General features: G+C 39.9%; 1 protein-coding gene across 1 annotated transcript in view; it reads left to right on the top strand.

Annotated features, from left to right (window-relative positions):
• Positions 1-1,001: 1,001 nt before the first annotated feature.
• LOC148874931 (uncharacterized) overlaps positions 1,002-11,939 on the top strand; it is a 29,447-nt gene continuing 18,509 nt past the window's right edge. The window contains exons 1-2 of the mRNA XM_088964797.1: positions 1,002-1,636; positions 1,726-2,121. Coding sequence (XP_088820923.1) covers positions 1,360-1,636; positions 1,726-2,121 — 673 coding nt within the window. The 5' untranslated portion in view covers positions 1,002-1,359. The remainder of the gene's footprint in view (positions 1,637-1,725; positions 2,122-11,939) is intronic.

The raw sequence follows: 11,939 nt of genomic DNA, 5'->3' as shown, positions 1-11,939 counted from the left end.
CTATCGGATTTTGGTCGATTGGATTCTCAATCATTGATGTCTTTTTTCAATTCCAAATACAAAGTACGTGTTTTTAATTTGTTTTGTCATTCTCGGACTTTCAGTCCCAATTAGGGCTGAGCAAAAAAAACCAAAAAACCGAATTGATTGAAACTGAATCACCGATATATATAGATTTCTATATATTTTATGTATATTATATATATTTTATATATTATAAATTAATAAAATAGATTTTTTCTCACATTCAATTTTCTTGCCATTGTCTTTGGCTTCATTTAGTGTAGATTTTTCCCATTTTCTCATCATTTTTTACAAGTTATACTCTCAGTCATCGTCTAATGTCATCAGTGAATTTTCCAATGAGTTTTTTGGGCTAATGGGATTAAAGGGCATACATTCGATCGGTTTGTTCAACCGAATACCTAATTGATATTTTCGTCTAACCATTTGATCTAACTAAATTGAACCGGTATGAAATATATACTCAAACCAAACCAAACCGATTCGATTTGGCTTTTTATTCGGTTGAAGATAGCAAATAAGAGAATTGCATATGACATGACATTGGTTGGCCAAATTGGGTCGGTTTGATTTTGATCAGCTTACAAATCGTAAAATCAAAATTGACTTAACTTGGTTGAATTGGAAAATTATTAAACTAAAATCGATAAAAAAATACTATAAATTTGGCCAACATGGGTTGAATAGATCAATTTCATAGGTTTAATGAACAACCTTAACTAAAAATAATTTTTGTTGTTTATATTTATATTATAAAAAATATTAAATAAAATATAAATAAATATTAATTATTTAAAAAATTAAAATATGAATTACACTGTTATGTATTTCAATTGTTTTAATTTTTCTTTAACAAACCCCTACTAATATATACATGTACAGATATACTAATATTCAAATTAGCATATGCATAAAATGGTAATTTCGGTAGGGTTTCATTCAAAATGACCATCCCAAATGGCCATCCCAAATGACCATCATAAAATGACCATCCCAAATGACCAAAAACGAAAGGGGTATTTGGCCTTCTGCAGCTGAGTAGCTCACTGGTCAGTAGTCACAGACTCACTACCATCTCTTCTCTCTCGCTCTCAAGTTTCATCGTTTCTCTCCAGACTCACCGTCTCTCTCCATCTCTTCTCCATTCGAAAAAAGGCAAAAACGAAAGGGGTTTTTGAATTGTCGATCTTCTGCAACTGAGCAGCTCACTGTTCATCGTCGATTGTCTCTCAGACTCTCACTGCCTCTTCATTCATTCTCCATTCTCCGTTGTTGGGCTATCCCGAGCAACCCAATAGTAAGACTGTCTATGCTAAGCCATAACCCCCGTAAGCCATGAGACTGTCTATGCTAAAATGCGCATCTTTGTGCGCTCGCCATCTCCTCTCCGCTCCGACTTGCAGACCAAACCCTATTTCGTCCACTCTCCCTCTCACTGCAGCCCTTCCAAACCCTATCTCTTCCACTCTCCCGCTCAGACTTTTTTCTTCTGATTCATCCAACGAAAATCCTCCTGCTCCTGAGACCAACTTAGCAGAGCCACAGAAGAAAGACATCGATGAGCCACCGAAGAAGGAGATCTCCATTGATGTCAAAGACGTCGGCAACAAGGGTTGGTATAAGAAACTGAAGTAATTTGTTCTATAGTTAAAATTTTTCCTGACTTTTTGTTTTTGACCGGATCGTTTGCAATTTATGCAGAGTTCCGTGATCGGATTGAGAGGTACTTCAAGGGGGATGAAGAGGCTCTCCCGTCGATCATGGAAGCAATCCTTGCGAGAAGGTTACATGGGAAGCACGAGGAGACCGACGACGAGTTGATAGAAGAGCTTAGGCAGAAACCCCTTGATGATGTTAAAGATAAAGAGTTCGAATCGGACTTTGAGGAGCTGTATGACACTGACGAGGAGATTGACAATCTGTATAATGCGAGGCAGATTGTCGAGAAGAGGATGGTAAAGGACGAATACTTTAACATGGACGACCGCAAATGGGACGAGATGATTAAGGAAGCTACTGAGAAAGGGTACCTCAAGGATACAAAGGAGTGCGAGGAGATTCTCGAGGACATGCTCAGCTGGGATAAGCTCCTCCCGGGTACATATAAATATTCACTTCTCTCTTTGTTTTATAATCAGTGTGTTGCTTGCTGTATAAACTGAATTCTCATTTCATCCTTACCTGCATAAAATTTTGCAACCTTTAGTGACATCATCTATTTGAGAATTCTTATATGAATGCAATGAGCAATCTTCATATCAGGCTCGTTCCTGTCCCATTAGCTTGGAAACCACGAATCCCTTAATTACAATTTGTTAGAGTTTATTGAAGTAAATTATGGATCCATAGAACCATTTCACCAGGAATCAAATATCGATACTTTTATTATCAGCAAATCCTTACCACGGTTCAAAATATCGGATACATCCTGATACGCCAGATGGTGTGGTATTGGGTGTTTCGACCACACACAAGGCTTTTTTGCTTTTTTTTTTTTTTTTTTTTAAATTTTCTTAAATTTACTTCTCTGGGTTGATCTTAGGCCTGACTGCCCTATAAATTTGGTCAAAGCTCCAAAGGCCTCATATTTGAGGTATTGGGGGCTTGCCAATATGTTACACCCGATTTAGGGCATATAGTGTTGAACCTTACACCAAAAATTATGTTTTCATGTGTGCACACTAGCAAACACATTATGAGTTCTTTGTTAAACCAAATGATCTATCCACATTTCGGAGCTTGATGAATGACATATTTTTGGCCATTCATTCATTGATATATATTGGTCTTCTTTGGAAATATTCTCGACCACATCCCGGACTGGATTTCATACCTGGGGCATCTTAGAACCACTTTAGACATCTTGCAAAAGCACTAACTGTTTACTAAGTCATCCAATTGCATTTTTGTCCAAACCTAGGTCCATTACCTAGGGCACATCATTTCTTGTGGTAAAGTGATGACTAGTCTGGACAAAATAGGAGTATGGCCAATTGGGCTTGGCCATGACAGCTAAGGCCCTAAGAGGTTTACTTGGGTTAACTGGATACTATCACTGGTTCATCAAGGGGTATGAAAGTCCAGCAGCACTGCTAACTCAATTGGTTAAGGATTCCTTCAAATGGGAGAGATTATCCTTGTTGGATTTCTCCAAGGAGTTTGTAGTAGAATGTGATGCCTTGAGGAAGGGCATTCAGGCATTGGAGTGGTTATCATGCTCTAGGGGACCAACCAATAGCATACTTCAACAAGGCCCTCTCAGCTTAGGCCCAACTGAAGTTGACATTTTAGAAGAATTAAATGGAAGTGGTACTATTCATCCAAAAGTGGTAGGCCTACTTGTTGGGCCACTGGTTTACAAAATGCATGGATCAAAGGAGTCTGAAGCATTTATCGGACTAATGGATCTTTGGTCTAGAGTAACAAAGTGGGCTTCCAAATTGTTAGGTTACAATTTTTCTATCAAATATAAGCTAAGCCAATCAAATGCTGTAGCTGATGCTCTTTCACATGCTGAAGAGTTGGCCCATTTACACATCTCAAAGCCCCAAAAGAATAGGCCCTCCATGGCTCAGAGCTAGTCCAGATATGACTTTAGTGGCAATAAAACCCCACATCTGTACTTGGCTATCTAGTAGTCATGGTATCTAAGTCAACCTTCCTCAAATAACTACTCAAACTACTCTATGAATCAGTAATTGGAGGGCATTTGGGGGGGGGTACTTTGAACTTTCTGACAATTGGCTTCACACTACTACTGGAGAATGATTAAAAAAAGGGTTGAGTTGGTGGCAGCATGCACCCTGTGCCCACAGTAAAAGTACACAGTGCAAGCTCTGTGCAGGATTGTTGCAGTCACTTTGATGCAGGAGAGGAATAGTCAAAATTGGAATTTTGTGAAGTTTTATGTATTTCTGTATTTTTGGACAATAGGGATATTTTTGCCATTTTACAATTTTTCTGTGTGTGTGTGTGGGGGGGGTCCAATGATAGGGTCTAACTTATCTATTTATAGTTTGTTTATGTTAAAATTTCAGAGTCATTGCATAAGTAGGATTAGAGTTGTTGAGACTTCTTTGAATTGAAATAAGATAATGATAGCTTAGTTTGAGTCCTAGGACTATTGAGTCTAACAGTTTGACTGCTAGTATTATTATGAGTTTAGAGTCTATAAATATGTATGGACTTTTTACATAAAGAGCAATGAAACTTATTGATTTTTTTTTCAACTTATGCTAATCATGGTGAGTGATTCCCATACCCTAGAGTGATTCTAGGCACCCTTGAGTGATTCCGGGTATTTTCTCTCTTCTTTCTCTCCCTATTCTCTTTCTTCTTCTTCTTCTTCTTCTTCTTCTTGAAGAAGCCATTACAGCCATCAACAGCCATAAATTTCTGATCAAAGAAGACCATTCAACATTCTCTTAAGGACTAGAATTGAGCTGGACCTACATCACACTTCCAATTCCCAAGCATGTTTTGGGATGGAATCTCAATGGACTTCGTTATTGGCTTTCCAAATCTTTGGGGAATTCTGTACTTTTGGTGGTGGTGGACTGAATGATCTAGTATGCTCGCTTCATTGTCCTTATTTATCCTTGCATTGCAGCTTAGGTGGCCCATGTCTTTGCTCAAGAGATAACCAAGCTCCATACCCATTACTTTTTTGAGCTGGTTCTGAGTTAAGGATTTTTTTTTTTGAGTCAAAGGGACCCAATTATGTCAATATTTGCAATTTGACGAACAAACAGAAGTGTTGAACACGTGAACTGTTGTTTGGAAACTTATTTGAGATGCTTTGCAGGATAGCAACCCAACTAGTGGATCAAATGGTTGTCATGGATTGAGTATTGTTGCGACGCCACATACCATGTGTCTACGGACATAACACCCTTCAAAATCCTGTATTGGTGGGATCTGTCCCCAATTTTGCACTAGGAAAAGGGGTCATCAGCAGTAGCAAAAGTTAACAAGCAGCTCAGTAGCTCACCAACAAAGATCAAGTTTGTTTTCTTCTAGGAAGAAGAGAAGAAAGGAGGAGGAGAAGAGAAGGAGAAGAGAGAATGGCTGTTTGGGAGCCAAAGCTTCTAGCTGGCGGCACCCAGCTTTCTATTTATATTAATGAGAAAAATAAAAGAGGAAAAATTACATGCTTGCCCTTGGTGGCACACCCTAATAAAAACAATAACAAAAAACGGTAAACAAGCTGACAACACCCTAAGACTAACAACATAAAAGACTATGACAATAGAAACAACTAACAAATCATTCTAACAATACTCCCCCTCAAGTTAGGCTGAATATATCTATCATGCCCAACTTGTCACATAGCTCATTATGTCGCAAGTATTGCAGTCCCTTTTTGAGAACATCGGCCAGCTGCTCCTTGGAACACCAACAAGATAAGCTATGTCCGGGTGTGTCATGGACAAGTAAAGCAATCTTCCCACTAGTCTTTGAAATTGTTTTACATCTTTTAGAGGTTCACCGTCACGATCACCCAATTTATGATTAACATCCATAGGGGTGTCTGTTTGTTTTGCACCTAGCTTGCCTATGTCTTGTAGCAGAACTAGGATGTACTTCCTCTGCGAGATGAAGATACCCCTTTTTGAGCGGGCAACCTCAATCCCAAGAAAGTACTTTAGGGGACCCAGATCCTTCACCTCAAATTGGGAAGCCAAGAACTCCTTCAACCTTTGTGTTTCAGAGCACCGGTTCCTTGTAATGGTGATATCATCCACATACACTATCAACACTGCAACTTGTTCCTAACACCTCTTAACAAAGAGAGAGTGATCATACTGACATTGTTTGAATCCTACCTGTTGAATTTCCATATAAAACCTGCTGAACCATGCTCTAGGAGATTGTTTTAAGCCATAGAGAGACTTTCTCAACTTGAACACCTTATTCTCACTTCCTTTGACACAGAAGCCTGGTGGCTGAACCATACAAAACCGCCTCCTCCAAATCACCATTTAAGAAAGCATTTTTTACATCAAGTTGATGCAATTCCCAGTCAAGATTTGCAACCAATGATAACAAACCCGAATTGAATTCATCTTCGCTACAGGGGAAAATGTCTCATCATTATCAATACCATAAACTTGAGTATACCCTTTTGCTACCAGCCTTGCTTTGTATCTTTCTACCGTTCCATCAGCCTTGTGTTTCACTGTAAACACCCACTTACACCCCACATGTTCTTTCTCTTTTGGAAGATCCACTAACTTCCAAGTGTGATTCTTTGGAAGATCCACTATCGTGTAGATAAGAATGCTTGGTGAGTGGGGGAAATATGGTCATAAAATACATAGTGGGTAATAGGGTACACGATCCGACTCCCTCTCTATGAGCAATCAGGATGTCAAGACCATTCACAACCGAAATGGGAATAGGGGAATCAATAGGGACAAGTGTGCTTGGCTCATTTGGACTTACCTCTTGAGAGTCTGATGGCGTTGGTTGCTCAGTATTCGATAGCTCTACATCTTTAGAACACTATTGGTCTCTACGGTGTGTACGTAGGAAGACACAAAATGGAGTTGGATTCGGAATAGAGGGAATAAAGACTTGGGCGAACCAGCTTTTCCTCCTTTGTACTATTCTCCCCCTAAGGAGAAGCTGGGTAGAACGGTTCAGACTTGAAGAAGGAAACATCCATTGAGACAAAGTACTTATGACCAACAAGATCAAAACACCGGTACCCCTTTTGAGAGGAGGGATACCCAAAGAAGATACATGGAGTAGACTGAGGGTCCAACTTACCACGAGGAGATAAATCATGAACAAAGGCATGACAACCAAATACCCTTATAGGGATGGAAAACAAAGGGGACTGAGGAAACAACAACTGATGGGGAGACACGTAGTTAAATACTCTAGAGGGCATGCGATTGATAACATATGCAACAACAAGTATAACATCTACCCACAAACGTTTTGACTCATTCATATGTAACATCATCCCTTGTGCTACTTCAAGACCGTGTCTTTTCTTTTTTTCAGCAACACCATTTTTGTTGTGGTGTTTTTGCACATGACCAACAAGATCAAAACACCGGTACCCCTTTTAAGAGGAGGGATACCCAAAGAAGATACATGGAATAGACTGAGGGTCCAACTTACCACGAGGAGATAAATCATGAACAAAGGCATGACAACCAAGTACCCTCATAGGGATGGAAAACAAAGGGGACTGAGGAAACAACAACTGATGGGGAGACATGTAGTTAAATACTCTAGAGGGCATGCGATTGATGACATATGCAACAACAAGTATAACATCTGCCCAGAAACGTTTTGACTCATTCATATGTAACATTATCCCTTGTGCTACTTCAAGACGGTGTCTTTTCTTTTTTCTAGCAACACCATTTTTGTTGTGGTGTTCTTGCACATGAACTCCTGTGAAGGGATCCATGGGATACAAAAAATTCATGAAGCTCACAATGGAAATATTCTTTCGCATATCTAATTGAAAGATCTGAATCTCAACATGAAATTGTATGAACACCATCTTTTGGAAGTCCCTTATAATCTTTGGGACTTCGTCTCTAGTACGCATAGGAAATATCCATGTATAACGGGAAAAGTCATCAATCAATGTCATAAAGTATTTATATCCATCCTCTGAAGTTATAGTAGTAGGCCCCCAGACATCAGAATGCACAATACGAAAAGGGAAATTTGCTCTTTTATTACTTGAATGAAAAGTTGTTCTACATTGTTTGCTTAATTGACATGTTTGACCCTAAAAATCTGACACCGAACATGACTGAAATAAAAATGGAAATAAACCCTTTAATATTTCGAAGGACACATGACCTAGACGATTATGCCACAAAAAAACTTGACTCTTATTGGACTAATCCAACTGACTATGTGACTCTGAAGATGACCCAATTGAAGATGATACCGAGAAACCAGACTTGTTGTCGAGAGTATAGAAACCATCTACTAAGCTTCCTCTACCAATCTTCCTCCAATAAGTTAGATCCTAAAAATACATGAACCAGGAAAAATGGTTACACTACAATTTGAAGAATTTGTGATACTACTAATGGAAAGCAAATTGATTAGAAGTTTAGGTACATTTAATACATTATTAAGGTTTAGGCCATAGGGAAGAGATATTGATCCCTGGCTTGCAATGGATGAGAATGATCCATCTACAGGCCTCACCTTATCTCTCCCAAACAACTAGCTATAAGACTGGAAAAGATTTGGCTTACCAATCATGTGGTTCGAGGTCCTCGAATCAATAATCCAAGGGGAATCAACGACAGTGGAAATATGGAAGGCAGAGGCCGCATTACCTGATGTAGATGCAAATGAAGTAGGAGTACCAATAACCAAGTTGTCCATCTGACGTAGAGCCCTACCATACAGTTCCAGATAATTTTGAAATGAGTTCATAATATCCTCCTTAGGGTCAGACTAAGAATTTCGAGCTGCTACATTTGCTGCATTGTACTTCTTTTGACCCTGCACCCTACGTTGCTCTTCCTTTTTCACAGTTCACTTCGGTTTCCCAAAGAGCACCCAGCATGTGTCACGAGCATGTCTTGAATGCCGGCAGTGAGTACACCACAACTTGTCCTTGTCATCAGTTTTCTTGGGATCACTTTTCTTTCCTACATTAGTACCACCTGTTGCAGCTAATGCAATCTGCTGCTCCCCTTCATTTACAACCATTACACTCCATCTACTTTCCTCAGATTGGACCAAGGTGTACACCTCTTGGACCGAAGGCAATTCATGACTTCCCAAAATCTGAACTCTTAGAGGCTCATAGATAAGATTCAATCCCAACAAGAAAGCAAAGACCTGTTGTTGAGATACCAACATCTTATAAGCTTTGGCATCATCATCATTCTTCCATTCTATAGTCTGATAGTGATCCAACTCCTTCCAAACAAAGGTAAGAGATGAATAATATGTTGACAAACTGCGGTCACCTTGTTTACAGGTTGAGGATTCAACTTGTAACTGATAAATCTTAGCATAGTGTCTTTGCTCCGAGTAGGTAGTTTTATCTTGTTCCCATATCTCATTTGCAGTCTCTGCCCATATAAAATTCTTCTTTACACTTGGTTCCATAGCTGCAAGTAGCCAAGACATCACCATACTGTTCTCCTGATCCCACCTATCATGTCCAGCTGTCCCACCTTTATGTTCTTTTACTCTCCCATTTACGTATCCAGCTTTTCCCCTAACTGTAACATATAGTTTACACCTTTAGCCCACTCTAGATAGTTCAAACCATTCAAAGGGGTGATTGGCATTGGAAAAAACATATTCTCAGCATTCATACCAACTGTACCACGTGTTGATGTAATCCAGACGAAACTGAATCATCAGTTGCCATGTTAGACAGGTTTTACAGTTCAAAAAGAACCACTGTTGTACACAGAAATAAGTCTCCGCCCTATTTCTACTACCCAACACGCACGTAGGGCACAAAACACACACCAATCTGCCTCCTAGAATGGGACACCACTGCTGAAAGACCACTACCAGTAACTAACAGACCCAAAAATTCAGTCTTCAATGACCATTAGGCCACAAGCCACACACTAAAAGAGGACAGCACATACCTGTCATGAGGGAGCACACAACCCCCTATACAGCACCTGTATGAAGGTGAACATAACAAGAACACAGCCTTCACAGCATCGGCTGTCACCAACTAGGGTTTCCTTGGTGTTACGACCAAGGAAGAACCCAGAGAAATCACAATCTGAGAATTCTGACCAGTCTGATAGGGATCTTGCACCGCACAGTTCGAAATAAAAAAACTGACAAGAAGAGATGTAATTTCTGACTTCTGAGAGAAAACAGTACTCCTATTGCCCAGAAGTACATTCTGATACCATGTTACGACCAAGGAAGAACCCAGAGAAATCACAACCTGAGAGTTCTGACCAGTCCGATAGGGATCTTGCACCGCATAGTTCAAGAAATAAAAAAACTGATGAGAAGAGGTGTAATTTCTGACTTCTGAGAGAAAAGAGCACCCCTATTGCCCAGAAGTAGACTGATACCATGTTTTCTTCTAGGAAGAAGAGAAGAAAGGAAGAATAAGAGAGAAGAAGGAAGAGAAGAGGAAGAGCAGAAAAGGAGAAGAGAGAATAGTTGTTTGGGAGCCAAAACTTCTAGCTTGCGGCACCCAGCTTTCTATTTTTATATTAACGAGATAAAAATAAAAGAGGGAAAATTACATGCTTGCTCCTAGTGGCACACCCTAATAAAAAACAGTAAACAAGCTGATAGCACCCTAAGACTAATAGCATAAAAGACTATAACAGCAGAAACAGCTAACAAATCATTCCAACAACAAAGTTCTGAAGTTTCTCAAGGCCCACTTATTGAAGGCCCGACAATAGATGCATGCCTATTATGATAAAAAGCATTGTGAGTCAAAGTACAAGATTGGGGACCTAGTCTACTTAACGCTACAGCCTTACCACCAATCTTCCTTGGCCTAGTGAGCGTGGCAGAAACTCTCTCCTGAGTACTTTGACTAGAAGTTCAGGACTGTTATCAGTCTTGAACCCTAATGAATCTCAGGATCGAAGATAAGAAGAAAGAAAGAGGAGAGAAGAGAAAGAGGGAGGAGAAGCAGTAGAACACAAGGGTTGAAAGGAGGAGCAGAAGCTTAATATTCTGCCGCCGCCACTTTAATTAATATTTATAGGTTATGTTCATTACATGGAAAGGACAGATCTGCCCTTAGTCTTTACATAACAAATAGAGTAAAACAAAGACTGAAATAAATAACAACTGAAACAACTAAATGACCAATAGCTAACCCTAGGCAGACTAGAACATCTTCTACCCTACGAACACAGTGGGACCGTAGCTGTGGGGCCCACATCAGTGTTCTCTACACTCCCCCTCAAGTTGGGAATAAATGTTTATCATTCCCAACTTGGATAGATCTGCCTCTAGCTTCTTCCGTGATACAGCTTTAGTGAGGATATCTGTCAGTTGCATATTGGAGGTGATGTATGGGAGACATACTTCTTGTGATGAGACCCTCTCTTGTACAAAGTGTCGATCAACTTCAATATGTTTAGTCCTGTCATGCTTCACTGGGTTGTGTGCTATATTAATAGCCGCTTGATTATCACAATACAACATCAGGGGCTTCTCATACTCAACACCCAACTCCTCAAGTAGTGATCTCAACCAAAGAATTTCAGCCACTCCATTAGCCATTGACCTGTACTCAGCTTCAGCACTGGATCGAGAGACAACACTTTGTTTCTTACTCCGCCAAGAAACCATGTTACCTCCCACAAGAGCACAATATCCAGAGGTAGACCTTCTGTCATCAACACTCCCAACCCAATCGGCATTCGTATAGACTTCCACCTTCATGTGGTCATTGTTCTTGAACAATATACCTCTACCCGGGCATCTCTTTAAGTATGCTAGTATTCTTTCTGCTGCTAGAAGGTGCGTGGTTCTAGGAGAATGCATGTATTGATTGATAACACTAACGGCATAACTGATGTCTAGTCGGATAAGGCATAGATATAGGAGCTTTCCCATTAACCGCTGGAACATAACTTTGTCTTCAAGCAGCTCCCCACTCTCTGCATTAATCCTGTGGTTCTGTTCAATGGGTGTATCTACAGGTTTGACACCTAGCTTTCTAGTTTCAGCCAAGAGATCTAACACATATTTCCTCTGAGAGACAAAGATCCTCTGCTTAGATCTAGCAACCTCAATACCCAAAAAATACCGTAGTGTACCCAGATCTTTCACCTCAAACTCTTGATGAATGAGCTGTTTGAGGGACTCAATCTCATGATTGTCGTTTCCTGTGACCACAATATCATCAACATAAACTGCAAGTAGTGTCAGTGACGACTCCACCCTCTTGATGAACAATGTATGATCTG

This window comes from Nelumbo lutea, chromosome 1 (genome assembly GCF_056320005.1).
Source record: "Nelumbo lutea isolate HS-2025 chromosome 1, American lotus-T2T, whole genome shotgun sequence".
NCBI classification, from domain to species: Eukaryota; Viridiplantae; Streptophyta; class Magnoliopsida; order Proteales; family Nelumbonaceae; genus Nelumbo; species Nelumbo lutea.
This window is presented reverse-complemented; position numbering and strand designations above follow the sequence as displayed.